Source organism: Ahaetulla prasina, chromosome 1, assembly GCF_028640845.1.
Source record: "Ahaetulla prasina isolate Xishuangbanna chromosome 1, ASM2864084v1, whole genome shotgun sequence".
NCBI lineage: Eukaryota > Metazoa > Chordata > Lepidosauria > Squamata > Colubridae > Ahaetulla > Ahaetulla prasina.
In genome coordinates this window covers 115596989-115612443 of record NC_080539.1, presented here as the reverse complement: position 1 = coordinate 115612443, position 15455 = coordinate 115596989, and the positions used below count along the sequence as shown (strand labels likewise).

The 15455-nt window shown below is 32.7% G+C and overlaps 1 protein-coding gene across 2 annotated transcripts in view; it reads right to left on the bottom strand.

The window, feature by feature from the left end:
• Positions 1-2988: 2988 nt before the first annotated feature.
• Positions 2989-15455, bottom strand: part of HDAC2 (histone deacetylase 2) — a 29419-nt gene continuing 16952 nt past the window's right edge. For both annotated transcript variants that reach the window (XM_058173680.1, XM_058173671.1), the window contains 9 exons: positions 13859-14000; positions 10543-10635; positions 10354-10462; positions 8119-8259; positions 5762-5870; positions 5300-5430; positions 4448-4603; positions 3615-3672; positions 2989-3371 (listed from right to left, as the gene is read on the bottom strand). In XM_058173680.1, coding sequence (XP_058029663.1) covers positions 3341-3371; positions 3615-3672; positions 4448-4603; positions 5300-5430; positions 5762-5870; positions 8119-8259; positions 10354-10462; positions 10543-10635; positions 13859-14000 — 970 coding nt within the window. In that variant the 3' untranslated portion in view covers positions 2989-3340. The remainder of the gene's footprint in view (positions 3372-3614; positions 3673-4447; positions 4604-5299; positions 5431-5761; positions 5871-8118; positions 8260-10353; positions 10463-10542; positions 10636-13858; positions 14001-15455) is intronic.

Genomic DNA, 15455 nt, shown 5'->3' with positions numbered 1-15455 from the left:
TTAAAAACTTCCAGTGTTGAAACAACTTCACAACTTCTGGAAGCAAGCTGTTCCACGGATTAATTGTTCTGTCAGGAAATTTCTCCTTAGTTCTACAGTAGGTTACTTCTCTCCTTGATTAGTTTCCATCCATTGCTTCTTGTCCTGCCTTCAGGTGCTTTGGTGAAGTTTAACTCCCTCTTCTTTGTAGCAACCCCTGAGATATTGAAACATTGCTATCATGTCGCCCCTAGTCTTTCTTTTCATTAAACTAATCATACCCAATTCCAGCAACCGTGCTTTTTGTTTTAGCCTTCCCTAATCATTGTTGCTCTTCTCTGCACACTAATTTCTAGAGTCTCAACATCTTTTTTTACATTGTGGTGACCAAAATTGGATGCAGTATTCTAAGTGGGGTCTTACCAAGGCATTATAAAGAGGTACTTATACTTCATGCAATCTTGATTCCAATCCATTAATGCAGCCTAGCATTGCATTGGCCTTTTTGGCAGCTGCAGCACACTGCTGGCTCATTTTTAAGTGATTGTCCACTAGGACCACTCCAAGATCCTTCTCACAGTTACTGCTATTGAGCTAGGTATCACCTATACTGTGCATTTATTTTTTTCTTGCCTAAATGTACAACATTACAGAACTTCTCTATATCCATACTCTCCTGGGTAGAGATGGAAGAACTGTCTGAAGGATACGGTGATATTTTTGCAAGTTTTTTTGCAGATAAAATTGCTCGTGTTTGCTTGGAGTTTGATGCTACTTGGTCAGAGGCTGGCAAGATAAATGAACATTTGCCTGCAGCCTAGTTCAGTGTGCTAGTCCTGGCAATATAATCAGGAGGAAAATATTGGCATTGAACATCAATGAAAGCTATTCGGCAACGCTCATTTCTGTCTGCCCATTGCCAACTCAGATGTCCTGTTCTTGGCATCCACCGGATATATTCTCAGTGTTAATGCATTATTTACAACCCAAAATATCAAGTACTCTAGCCAAAAACTCCTGAAGATGGTGAACAGCCAAATGTTAATCTTGGCCACTGTATATTTTTGTACCATCTGTGCTGGAGTATGTGCCAATGAGGTTGGGCAGACTGATGCAGATAATTTCCTATAAACAGAAATTTAAATATTACAAAATATTAGGGGATACTTAACAACACCAACAACTGCACTAGTCTTTGGATCTGTTTAAATATAAAATTCTTGCCATGCAAGTTATAGGAAATGCTTCAATATTCATTATATTTTAAAAATAAATCTCTAAAAATACTTGACATCTGTCTATGAAATCCTGTACAAATTGTGTATTAATAAGGTTAACCACAAATGCTTGTCTTCAGGAAGAAGCTATCATGAAAAGATTGAAGTTGGCCAAAGAAAGATAGATAATTCCTAATTTTTTTTATTCTAAATGCTGATGCAATTGGCATCTGCATTGATTTATACATTGCTAGAATAGTTTGGTGAAATTTTGAAGGCTGGTTGCTAAAAATCATTGGTTACGAAGTTTAATAGTAAATTATGAATACATTTAAATCATCATTTGCTATATGTAAATCGCTTGCAAGGAATATATTCCTGACCCAGTGCCATCCAAACTTTGGAAACTAGATTTTGAGAATTGCCAAGCTATTAAGATAGATTAGCTTTAGAAATGAATGCCCACAATAAACAGAAGTTCAAGCTATTGGAAGTGCTTTAAGAAGCTATCAGGGCAATGAAAACTGTGTTTTTGAGGCAAATTATATTATTCCTGTGCCTCACTGAGACTCATAATAGTGCCTCTACAACAGTGACTCTTCAAAATGATCTCCAAAATCGGCTTTGGAGGAAACATGAGTTCAAATAAACATTTCTGTGCATCATCTTTCTATCCATTTCATTTATGTTGGTAATAAAATGAAGACTTGATTTAATGATTTAATCCCTGTAGTGGATTTCAGATGCAAGAAACTGAAGTTCCACCTGGATTTCCCCAAACAAGTACATGTTTGCTGCATCTGAAATAGATTGAATGAGGCAATTACATTTATCTTAATTTTAAATAAATTTGATGACACCTGTGATATCAAAATGTATATTGCAAAGATGATGTTGCTGGGGTCATGAAGCAAATGTCCTGTAACAGGGACGTCAGACTTGCGTCGGGACTTTTCCCCCTTCGCTAAACTGGGTGGGGGCAGGGCCGCATCTGGCCCATGGGCCGCAAGTTTGACACCCCTGTTCTGTAATGTGTGAATTATACATTTTTGAATATAACAGATATTCAAAAATAACAATCTATTCTCCCAGTGATGTATTAAAAGTGAGAATTCATTATACTCTCTCTTCTCCTTAGTGAAATCATTTTAAAATAAATAAATGACTTTACAAATTGTTAAAGTAATTGTTTTGGCTCATGTTTTGCTGGACTTGGAAGAGGAAGAACCAGAACAATGGATTTCATTGATTTTATCAACTTGTTTTTTAATAGATATAATTAGAAAAAGGGGACAAAATTATTTTTGTGCAGAAATAAAATCCTATTTATTTCAATTATGCCTCAATCAATCCTATTAATAAAGATGCTACTTCTGGTTTGTAAAAGGACCGTGGCATAGGTCATATTTAGATGTTACATCTGGAATGCTCACCTGATCTGCCACTCCCCCCTTCCCCAAAAGTAGGCTGTGATTGTCAGCAGAAAGAAAGATACTGCTCTCCAGCTATATGGTGTACACTTCCACATAAGTAAAGACTGCATTGATTTGTGGAAATAGAAAACAAAACTTTCCTACTAGAAGATAGATAAAGAGTTCTATGAATTATTGTATAGTCAAAGATCTTTAGACCTAAGTGCGCAGTTTTAGCCAATGGCAATTATTTTAAAGCTGGGGCGTTAACCAAAATATTTTTCACCAAATTCAATTTCAAGGTTAACCAGCTTTTTTCATAACAGTAGTGTGATACATACATCTGTATATACAAGGTAATAATAGACAAATCAGCCAAGTACAGTTTGTTTGTTTTTTAATAAAGATATAATTACAAAAAGGGGATAAAATCAATCCGGGAAAAGGGAAATTTTAATAGATCAGTTTAGACGTTTAACTACATCTTAACTCACATCCATTTTAAATAGTAATACATAAAGCCTGGTGGAAGGAACAAATTTTGTATCATAATTGGGGAATTCACAATACAAGTTGCCAAAAATCAAAACACAGTTGTTTGAAAATAAATATGCTCCATGCCAAATTCTACTAAAAGAAAATAAAAAGTCTCTTCCAGTATGAAAAGCTTCTCTTAGTATTTTTTCATTATGGTATTGGGTCCTTTGATTGACATACTGTAAGGCTTTATGTTCAAGGATTGCTTAACTGTTCTGATTTTGTGCTGGGGAAGGGGGCAGAAAGAAAAGACAAGTTATTAGTCACATGTTAATACGGTTTTCACTTATACAAAAAGTGCAATCTAGCATCTGAATGCAAGCTATAAACATCCTTTCTGTTTACTATAAACAGATGCAATTGTTACCAATACAGGATTATTGTAATTTATAAGGGACAGCAAGTAGATAATTAACATTTCAATAACATTTTAAAAGTAGATGTAGACACTCAGATGGAATATACTTACCCTTTGGTATCTACTTTCTCACTACTGTTATCTTTAGATTTGTCTTCTTCTTTAATATCTAGAAATAAAACAGAATAGCAGCAATTTGCAAAAAACAGTATAAGTAGTTATGATGAAGAAATAATCTTTATTCATCTTAACAGGTAAATAAATATAAGATTGCAGTTCACATAAAACTGAACTGCACCTCTGAAATTAGCTATTTATTTCACAATCAATTGATATGCATTGGGGGTAATCTAGAAAATATGACATCTCACTTTAATATGTACTATTAACAGTATTACAAAATTTTTATGATCTAAGCTAAACCTATGCGCTTTTGGATCTCTCTTTTTGACTCAGGAAGGCAGCATTGTAATTACTTTGGTTTAAGTCATAAAATGTATGAGCTTTAGCTGGATATCATCATAAAAAGTGTTCTTCATTCAATCAATGGAGTGTTTCAAAGGAAAGAAAGAATTATGTTTTGTAACCTAATGAGGTGTTGTTGTTGTTGTTTTGAGCTATATACATGACTGGAGGCCTGAAAGATAGCTATTTTGTATTTTTTTTTAGTTTTGCACATAAGACTTTCCAGGAAACAGGTAAAACAGGATCTAAAATCATACTCTTATTTTTGCAGATATGAGCATAATTATTTGAATGTGTGGTAGTTTAAGAGAACAGACAATATGATTCCATGCCTAATCCAGTTGTCTAGCTATTTATTCATTCAGTTGAACATTTGAAAGAGCTATAATTATATGCAAAACAGATTACAGAATTTGCTTACAAGTGAATTTGGTATGTTTAGCTTAACAGAAAACATGTTTCATTTAGCATTGATTTACCTGCTTTTTTGTCTTCTGCCTCTTTCTTGTCCTCTTCTAAGCGTGCTTTCTTTGCTCCTTTCTTATGATCTGTAACATTTCTGCGTCCACCTTCTCCTTCGTCTTCAGAATCAGAAAATTCTTCATCACAGGCTATCCTCTTATCAGAAGCACGAACTGGAATTAATATGGAAATTTTAAAAAGAGATTATTCCAAGATCTTTCATATCTCTTCAAAATGTTACCTGGTGACATAAAGGCTCTTCAGCAATGACACAGTATTTAACAACAACAAAAAGGCATGGTAACATGATACCAACTGATGTAGATAAATTCAGCTGTCTTGTACTCAACTGTGCTGATACAGTTTTTAAGTTCAGGCTATCCCAGAAGGTCTGAACAAACTGAATGAATTTTTAACACATTACTATTATTAATTAATAAGGTACTTGTAATCTGTTCTCCCATGAAGCCTCATTTGCATAACCACCCTCCATCCCTATTTAAACGTTACATCAGTTAAGCCATTCCACATATCTGATAAAATAAGCTGCAACTCATAAAGCTTGTTTTATAATAAAATGTATTGATTTATTGATCTAGAGCTACCAAACTCTAGATTTTGGGTTACCATGGAACAAATGGCTGTAAAAGGAAACAAAATGGGAATACATTTAAACCAGTCGTGACATCTCATTTAAAAAAGCATTTATTTATATCTATTCATAAGCAATTACAAAGAAGCAAGGTGACTTTTTCTTCAAAAAAGCAAGTGTACTAGGATTGGTTTAATTATTTTCTCCTCAAAAATCGGAAGCAAAATCCAAAAATTCAAGACCAACATTTTAAGTATTACCTATAAAATTTACTTACTAGAAATACGTTTGTCTGGATCTTCACCATCTTCATCACCACTGTCTTCATGAACAGCATCTTCTGGAATAGCTTGCATCTGCACACCAGGAGCATGGGGCAGCATGCGTAAGTTCTCAAATAAACGCTGCCTGCAAAGAAAGCAGTTTAGTATGAAACAACTTTGTTTGTCTTTGAATTTTTTAAGTATCAACAATATTAGCTTTCTGATTGTGAGAAACTACTATAGAAAAATAAGTTATATGGCAATAGAATTTCACAGAATAGAAATTCACAGAAAAACATGACTAATGTAACAAATGGGTCTTCTGTAATCATAAATACACCTGCATAAATGTTCACACAATTTAATACAAGCTTTGAACAATTGTCCTGTTTTCAATGTTCAATGTAAACTTACTGAAAATTACTAATGTAACTTTATAGTGATAACATATTCCAGTTTTCAAAATTAATACTTACTTAATCTTTTCCATATATTCTGGAGTGTTCTGGTTTGTCATGTTTGATGGGCTTATATGCAGTTTGAAATCTGGTCCAAAGTACTCAAAGTAATCGTTATATGGCAATTCTGTTAAAACAAAATTGAGATATAACTTTATTTTTATTGTTAAATTCCTAATAGACTTACAGATCTTACTAGTATATTTGAAAATAGTACTATAAAAATTTTTCCAGTTATCGAAACAATAAATGCAATTATTTATTCTAGGAGAAACAAGTAAAAGATATTATGGTTCAAAATTATGGTTTGATTCAAATACTGTTATGTTATTTGCATGCAGAATACTTATATATTCTGTAAAATAAACATAGGGTCTGCACTGTCATAGGAAGTGACTTCCTTTGGTTGTGTTTTTGTTTCAATGTTTGACACCTAGAATTTCGGAATGTATTCATTTACATAAATACATGTATTTTAAAGCTGTGCAAGTATAATAGAAGATAGGATAGGAAAGTTCTTCAAAAGAAATGCTTCCAATCATATGTCTCTTTTGAACTACTAAAGCTTGAAAGACTTAATCTGGACTATATATTCCCAAAAAGACTTTAAATAATTTAAACAATTCAATTAAAATATTTACTTCAAAAATTTGAATTGTGTTTTATACACAGTATCACACACAAGTTCGATGTTGCGGTTAAAAGTTCTGGAGTAAAAAGCTGGGAGGATAGCAGTGTTAATTCTGACTGAGGCACGAAAACCAGCCAGGTGACCAAGTCAGTCACTCCCCAAGAAAGAAGGCACTGACCAAATACATCTGAAAATGTCATCAAGAAAACTGGATGGCCATTTCTATATACTGACTGGAAGGACTAAATAATTAATTTAAATCATTGTCTAAAATTAAACAATTTATGAACATAATTACATACAGGGTTTTATGTATTTTATTTATTTTCAATATTATTAAAATTATTTTAATAAGTATTATTTTTACAAACTGTTGCATTCAAGAAACATCAGTTGAACTTTTAACTTTTTAATAATTATTCAACCACAAGTAGAAACTTCAACAGGCAAGTGACAGTTACAAAAAGAATGTCTCTTAGTCAACAAAGGAATAATAGGATGATATAAGCCTTATGATAATATACATACACACATATCAAAATACTAATGATGCCTTTTAAACACTGCAAAATCCACTGGATTCAAAGGGGGAAATAAAACATATTGACATTTTGTTTCAGAACATATTATAAATATGTATTATTTTAAGATATAACATCCCCACACCTTCATTAAAAAAACCCTTACACTATAATTGTAACAATTACAAGTTACAGTTACACTGTATATACTGTAAATTTAAGCTTCCAGAGCATGAGATCACTGAGAACAGACAACAAATAGAGATTAACAGTGGTAGAAGAATAAGGAAGATGCAGACAAAGCACTGTTTTTCCATAATATGACAGAGAGAAGTCAGCCCAACAAGACAGACTAGGTTCAAAATTTAATACCATAAAGGTCAGGACTTTTATTGTTAACAGCTATAGTAACAGAATCTTGCAAATATGAATTCCCTCACTTTATCTTTGTGCAAATTAGGAAGGGGATTGTTTGAGATGTTTTCTTGGCCCAGGATCAAGACTCTCTTATATGGCCATTGCCTTGGTAGGAGCTCTTCCTCTTGTCCTTCAAGGTCATTCTCACTGACCTCTACAAAACATTACCAACATTATTCAAACCCACCAACTATCCATTTCTTTTGATTCATATGGGGACAAATGGTATGGCCAAAAAAGATCCTGAAAGAATCTTTGGAGATTACAAAGCCTTCAGTTAGAAGATAAAGAAACTGGGAGTGTAAATATTATTTTTGACAGGATATCCAATTGAGGATCATGGCCCAAGAAGAGAACAAGATTCTGGAAGGTAATAACTAGCTACAGAGATGGTGTTTGGATTCTATAACAAAAGTGTATGTTACTTTCATGAAGGACTCAGGGGAAGAGATGAACATAGGAAGTTATGTGAAGGGTAACTTTGAAGGGTACCTTGCCAGTCCCTTCTGGACAGCATGAATAAAACAAAAATGTTGAGCATAGCAAAAATCAAGAATCAAATATGTAACCAAGTTTTGGAGCCAAGAAACCAAAGCATAGAGGGAGAAGCAGGGCGAGAATGGGGTCTGAAGAATTTTGCAGGAAATTAGAACTGTAGAGCTTTCGGATGGTGTCACTTAAAATCACAATGTACAGAATTCTTGTTGGAATCAGAAATTTGTTAAGGCAGAGAAAATTCTAACTGGACTTATATTAATTATAACTTAGATTATTAGACAATCTGCACTTTTTAGTATCATATTTACCATTAGGAATTTCGCAGTCTAAGGCAACAGCAGTCTCGTATGTCCAACATCGAGCAACGTTGCGTATGGTATATCCACCTCCTCCAAGCATCAAAAGAGGCAAATTGAAAGTCTTTACAACTTCCACACATTTGGCATGACCTGCCAGAAGTCATGGGCATTTAAAAAGAAAACATGCAGTTATAAAAGATACCCATATTTAATATGAAGATTACCAAATAAGGATTTTCTACATTGAGAACTCGTAACTAAACAAAGCATATCTGAAATGATAGAAGAATAAAGTGGGATGAAACATACAGTACTTCAGTTTTAAAATACAGATAACTTACTGGTCTTAAGGAAAATAATTTAAAATTAAGGTGATCAATACTATTATGAATACCTAAAATGTTTTGAGGTGTTTTGCATTAATGTACTGAGCTACCTGTATGTAAATTGATTTCCAGGTTTTAAAAAAGGCACAGAATTGCCCACAATTAAGTGTAACTAATGAATAATTCTCTAAGAACTATGTTCCATTAATGAAAAAACTTGTTAAGAATCAGCAAATTTAGATTAACATAATGCTATATTTAAGAAAAAGGCTGATAGACAATCCATAAATCTTCTGATGATTGTTTGAGATATTTCCTTTCTTTAAAAAAAACACACAGAATGACCACAGATGGCAAAAAAGCAGTGGGAGCAGGCGCAACTTCAACTTCATCTTTCTGTTGGCTTCCTAACAGACTTTCCTCATTGGAAGCAGGCAGGGAGTGTCATAAATGTAACTACAAGCAATGCAATAACAGATCAATAGTAAAGTGCCCACAACTTTGCCAAATTTCAATCTCTTGAGGATTTTGGACACATTCTGGAAGTTAGCCCATTCAAGGTGTTGATTCAAAATTTGTTGACCTATCACACACTGTTTTACCCAATTAAAGTTTATAAACAAGCACATAGAGTAGTATACTAGACAGCCTGTGTCCTGTTGGGTTATTATTTCAGAGACATTTCTTTAACTAAACAAAGAAACAGAACGACTATGGGTGGGCAAAACTGCAGTGGGCATGGGAATGACTTCCATCCATGGTTCCCCATTGAGTTTCCTTGTGGGAAGCTCCCTCCCTCCCCTTTCCAGAATTCTGGACAGCTTTTTTGCTTGTGGGAAGGTTGCAGAGAAAAACAGTGGGGAAGCCAGAAAAAACTGCAAGTCTAAGGCCAGTGGGCAGTTTAAGTGTCACAGAATATTGTGTACGTGACTGCAGTAGCCACAACTTCCCTAAATTTCATTCAGTCATGTGTCCTAGAGTTCGGATGCATTCTATAAATTAGCCCATTTGAAATAACTTGATTCAAAAATGGTTGCCCTATGATGCAACATTTTGCCCAGTTAAAGATTATGGAAACAAGGGTTTTAGTAGCATATAAATTCTTCTGCATATTTATATCTATTTCTTCACATGCCATTTGACAAGCAAGGCACATCGGTCTATTATATGTAAAAATGCTAAACTGGAACAGCTTTTTAAATTATTCCTTCAACTGCCTGCTGTGTACGAGAAACTACATACATGAACAAATGTCAATAACAGGCATTTTAAGTTTTTAGAAAGTGATACAAATTTTCTTAGAAGACCCATTAATTCATATACAACACATCACAATTTAACCGTAAGTTATTTAATTACTATTTTTATTTCAGCATTAATGAATAAATACTAATGAATAAATAAATAAATACTTGGGCCTCTGTGGCTCAGACTGCTAATGCAGCCTGTTATTAACAGCAGCTGCTTGCAATTACTGCAGGTTCTAGTCCCACCAGGCCCAAAGTTGACCCAGCCTTCCATCCTTTATAAGGTAGGTAAAATGAGGACCCAGATTGTTGGGGGCAATAAGCTGACTTTGTATATAAATATACAAATAGAATGAAGACTATTGCTAACATAATGTAAGCCGCCCTGAGTCTTCAGAGAAGGGCGGGATATAAATGCAAATAAAAAAAAAACTTTGAAAGAATCCCACCAAAACTCAATGGTTGTATATAAACTGCTACATAAGCATTACAAAATATAGCTGAAATGAAAGAAAAATGTCTGGGATTGTTTAGAATTGGAAACCCATTATAAGTCATAAAGCTGAATTTTTTAGTGAATTAAAGCTCATAAAACACTTCCATCAAAAATTTCTAACAATGTTTTTAAGACTATGAAACTGTGATGCTTCTATAATGTTTTGTTCTATTACCTTTAACAGTAAGATTAAAACATCCAAGTCGATCACCAGAGAGTGAATCGGCCCCACATTGCAATACTACTGCACTAGGTTGGTACATTTCCATCACTTTAGATATAATCTATAAAAAAGCAGAATAATATTAAACCTTTTATTCAATACTACAATATCTATTTTAAAAGGTGTTTAGAATATACTCACTGGTTTAAATATTTGTCCATATGACTCATCATCTATTCCATCTCTCATTGGAAAGTTAACAGCATAGTATTTGCCTTTTCCAGCTCCAATGTCCTATAAGAAAAGTACGAACAGAGGGCATTGCACACCAGTAGCCAAGGAGAGAAAACAGCATGGTAAGCTGTGTTTAATTCCAGATCAACGTTGGCCATTACAAGTGATTTAAAAATATTGCTTCTATGTTATAGCATGTGAGAAATATTAAATAGAAAATAAACACAATGTATACCACAGAGGTATCAAACATATTTTACATAAAATTTTTCATACACTATAAAGCATTTGATTTGCGCAATAGAAAAAAATGTACAAAAGAAATATGTTCAGAGAAACAGACTATAGACATGTGACAATACAGAAGAATCAGACCCAGAAGCAAAATTAGGATGCAATTTATCTCAGCAAAGCATGATTTGGAACCACTGTACAGGGTAAAATACAGTGTCTTTCACCAGGAATGAGGATGGTGTAAAATACAGATATTCAGGAAATTTAGATTTTATAAAACAACCAATTACCTGGGGATAGGGTGCAAAGTCATGGGTCTGCTCTGTCAGATCCGTAAAATCACATGCTATTTTATCTACAAGAAATGTGCCACATTTCACTAAGCAAAAGACACAAAATAATATTTTTTTATGTTCATTTCCTTTGCATATTTATATAAATTCTAAATCCTTCATTCAGTAATTTTAACAGCTGCACTCATTTAAACAATGGATTATTATTCATATTCACCAGAATGAATATGAATAGTATTTATTTCCAGTGGAAATAACTTATAATACAAAAACAAATGATCAACTTCTCAAAAATCTTTGTTTTGGACATTGTTGTCCCACGTCCAACATTTCCTATTTTTTTTTAATGTAGGTTATTGAAAAATTGGAAGAGAGTCCTCTAGAGGAAACAGATCATTTGGACTTCTTCCATCTGGATTCAGACCAGGCCCTATGAAACTGGCTGCTTTGGTGGCTGATGTTTGCTGTGACCTACATGGAGGAAGTGCAGCCTTTCAGATCTTGTTAAAGTTCTCAATGGTATTTCACACCAACAACTAACCCATTTTTGATAGGCATTCAATAGTATTATACTCTTAATCATGTGATATTTTTTCTCAAAATAACCTGTGATTAGCATGAAGCAATAGTACCATCTTGTGGTCAGACAGGTTAAAAAAAGTTTCTTACAGTTATTAAACTATTCTATTTAATTCCTATTAGAAAGGTAAAGAAAAAGTAATTCCACCTTTAAAAAGATAAATTGGTATTAGTGTAAACATTAAGTCCGTTATTGGTCTTAACTTTTTTTTTGAGTTTTATTGAATTTTTATTTTTAAATATACATCAATATCAATACATGAACACTGTGGCCTCTGGGTATAATTCATTTTGATACACAGCAATAATAATCATCATCATCATCATCATCATCATCATCATCCATTAGTACAAGTCAATGATATTTATGACACATCTTTAAATGTTCAGTTGACTTGAGTTTCATGTTTAATGAATAAAAGAAATAATAATAATAGCTGTTACATTAATCAAACTTATATAATCCTAGTATTGATATACATGTTTTAGAATAATTATTCAATATTTCAATGTTTTATTTTAATGCCAATTATATTACTAAGCATACATTGTAATACCATATTTCAATCTCTAATCTAATTATTACTCATATTCTATTATATAAAAATTGTATCTGCTAATATTCCCATTTATTTCTACCTCTATTCTAGCTTCTAATCAAGCCACCATTACTAATCCTAGTGTTAATATCCATTATTAGTCTTAATATTTAATGACATCAAAAATCACCTGGTTTCTCTAATCTCAGAACATAGCCCTATTGATACTAAAGATTCAGCCAACCTAAAATGGCAAAATAAGAACGTGCCAAAAATTTTCAAAGCTTCTTAAAATATTATTCATTAACTACCAAGAAACTCTGAAGCAATAGAAATTATCTCTGTTTTCTTAACTATTATAGTTTAGACACACAAGATTATGCACTCATATATATTATTATAGCTAGTTGCTCTACTCAGAAAACTTTATCAGAACCAGATTTATTATGTCTATTGCATTTATATTTTGACTTTCTTCTACGATTTTTAACATTGTGTACGTGGGGTTTGCCCTGATGCCCTTTCAAGTCAACTAATCAGCTTTCTGATCAAATGGGGACTTGAACTGAAGTCTCCTTAGTCTAAGTCCAACAATTTAAAACACTACACTAGCCCAACATTATTAGTATAGTATAGCATTACATAAGAACAAGGCCATTGTAATTTTGTTCAACAAAACAGTGCTTAACAGTGATTTTGTGCAATGTCTTTAAGTTTTTTGTGAGTATTTTTACTTATTATTCTTTTAAAGTTTTTTTTAAAGCAGTCTGTTCAAAGAAGGCATTCAGTTTTTCATTGTGGGATTCTAAAAAAATAATAGCCAAGCATTGGCCTAGACTCAGATGTATCTAATGGATTCTAGTGAAACAGTAACATTTGTCATGGATACATCCTTAAATAATTATGAATTAAATTGTGATTTGACACTGATTTCCTGAATTAATAATAGCCCTTTGTTTTTCCCTGTATTCTGCCTTATCTATAAACTCAAATTTCTATAGTTCCTTTATAGTAATTACTGTTGCACAATGTAGCATTATCTCCAATAAAATGTTACCCATTATACAGTACAGTGAGTGTATTTATTCATGTTTTATAGGGACAAAATAAAGGCACATAATTTTTAATACTAAATATTATGTTTGCTGTCATACTAATCCTTGTAAATGAAGTAATGACACTGTTTGTATAGTTCAATTATAATTATTGAGAAATCTTAAAGGCATCTTGATGTCTATTAGTTTTGACCAGCCATTTTTAGGTTTTCTGGATATTTATCTTGCAAGTGAAAATGGAATCCAGATACTAGGTTGGAAGAACTTCACACTCTAGAGTCTGGATGCTAAAATGACTTTTATTTAAAATGTTAGTACCCTCCAGATGCCACATCTAATATAAAAATGTAATTATTTTCAAAACATTACCTCCATTACAGTATCTCTCCCAGAAATGTACAAAAATAAGCTAATGTAGACCTATATCGTATTAACGTAAATCAATGTAAATTCTGATGAATTTTAAATGAACTTAATGGAAGAGATGGACAGAAACTAATAACTAATTTAACTTGAGAATGAGGCTTAAGAATAGCATTTCTAAAATGTTATCTTAATTAAATAAGCTTATAACTGAACTCACCCTTAAATCTCCTGTTCCAGGGAAATATTCACCATATTTATGAAATGATACTGTCATAACTCGATCTGTGGTATAAAAAGCTTCTTCAACACCATCACCATGATGGATATCAATATCAATGTAAAGAACTCTTTGATGATATCTGGCACAAAAGAAAAAAAAAATACTAAAGCAATAGAAAAAAATCTCACTACTCTTCTTCAGAAGAAAATGTGGCTAGAAAAATCTGTGATTTTGTTTTCCATCCCAAATTTAATCGATTATCTCTAATATGGAGATTTAAGTTCTACAATACAGTCATATTTATCCTTCACACAACTCCAGTAATATTAGAACATTTCCAAATATTAGCCTAGATGACGGCGTAGAACGCAGTACTGCATATGCAATATTATATGCATATTTAGTATATAATAGGGAGTTCACAATGCATAACTATATTGACAGTTGCATGTTAAGGTTACAAAGATACAATTATGTAAGGTTTACTTTATTTTTATTTTATTTATTTATTTTGTCACAACAGTATATATAAGCATAAGCATGAAAATAACTATATAATATATAAGCATATATATAAGCATAAGTATGTAATAACTATATTAATTGGATATAATGAAAGGAAACAATAGGACACGAATGGTAGGCACGTTTGTGCTCTTATACACGCCCCTTACAGACCTCTTAGGAATGGGGTGAGGTCAATAGTAGACAGTTTTTGGTTAAAGCTTTGGGGATTTTGAGAAGAGACCACAGAGTCAGGTAGTGTGTTCCAAGCATTAACAACTCTGTTACAGAAGTCATATTTTCTGCAATCAAGATTGAAGCATTAACATTAAGTTTAAATCTATTGTTTGCTCTTGTATTGTTGTGATTGAAGCTGAAGTAGTCTTCAACAGGAAGGACATTGCAATAGATGATTCTATGAGTTAAACACAGGTCCTGTCGAAGGCGGCGGAATTCTAAGTTCTTATTTTAACTGTGTGAGATGCCTATTTTAGGTTTGTATTACAGTTTTTATATTTCTACTTTAAAGTTTAAGGAAGCTGTGCTATCAATTTTCAGCAGTCCTTATGAAAGAGGCCTTTTTTTCTTTAGGAAAAAAAAAGAATAAAGTGCTTCAGGTTATCTGCAATGATACTTGTTACCAATTTACAACCACTGATAATCATCATGGTGGAAAATATCTTGTTTCTGGTAATGATTTATTTCTTCATCCCTTGAATTAACCCAAGATAGTGGACTTAACTTTATAGGAAATCAGGACTGCCCACTAATAATTGGCACATCAATCTCTTAAATGTAATAAGCAAGCATGATGCCAAACATCTATAAATTTAACTCTCAAACTGACCAATTCAAAACATACACTGGCAAGAAAAATAGGCAAGTTTTAGAAGCTATACATCAAGTTTTAGCACTAGTTTGAAAAATATATATCAAGTCAAAATTAGCGCTATATATTGCTTTTATTGATATTAAGCTTGCATTTCATTTTATTTCCACATTTTAAGTTGTAGTACAAATTAAAAACTATAGTTTAGATATATGTTTTCTCTGTGAGTCTGGCATGATTTAAGTGGAGACCAATGCATGC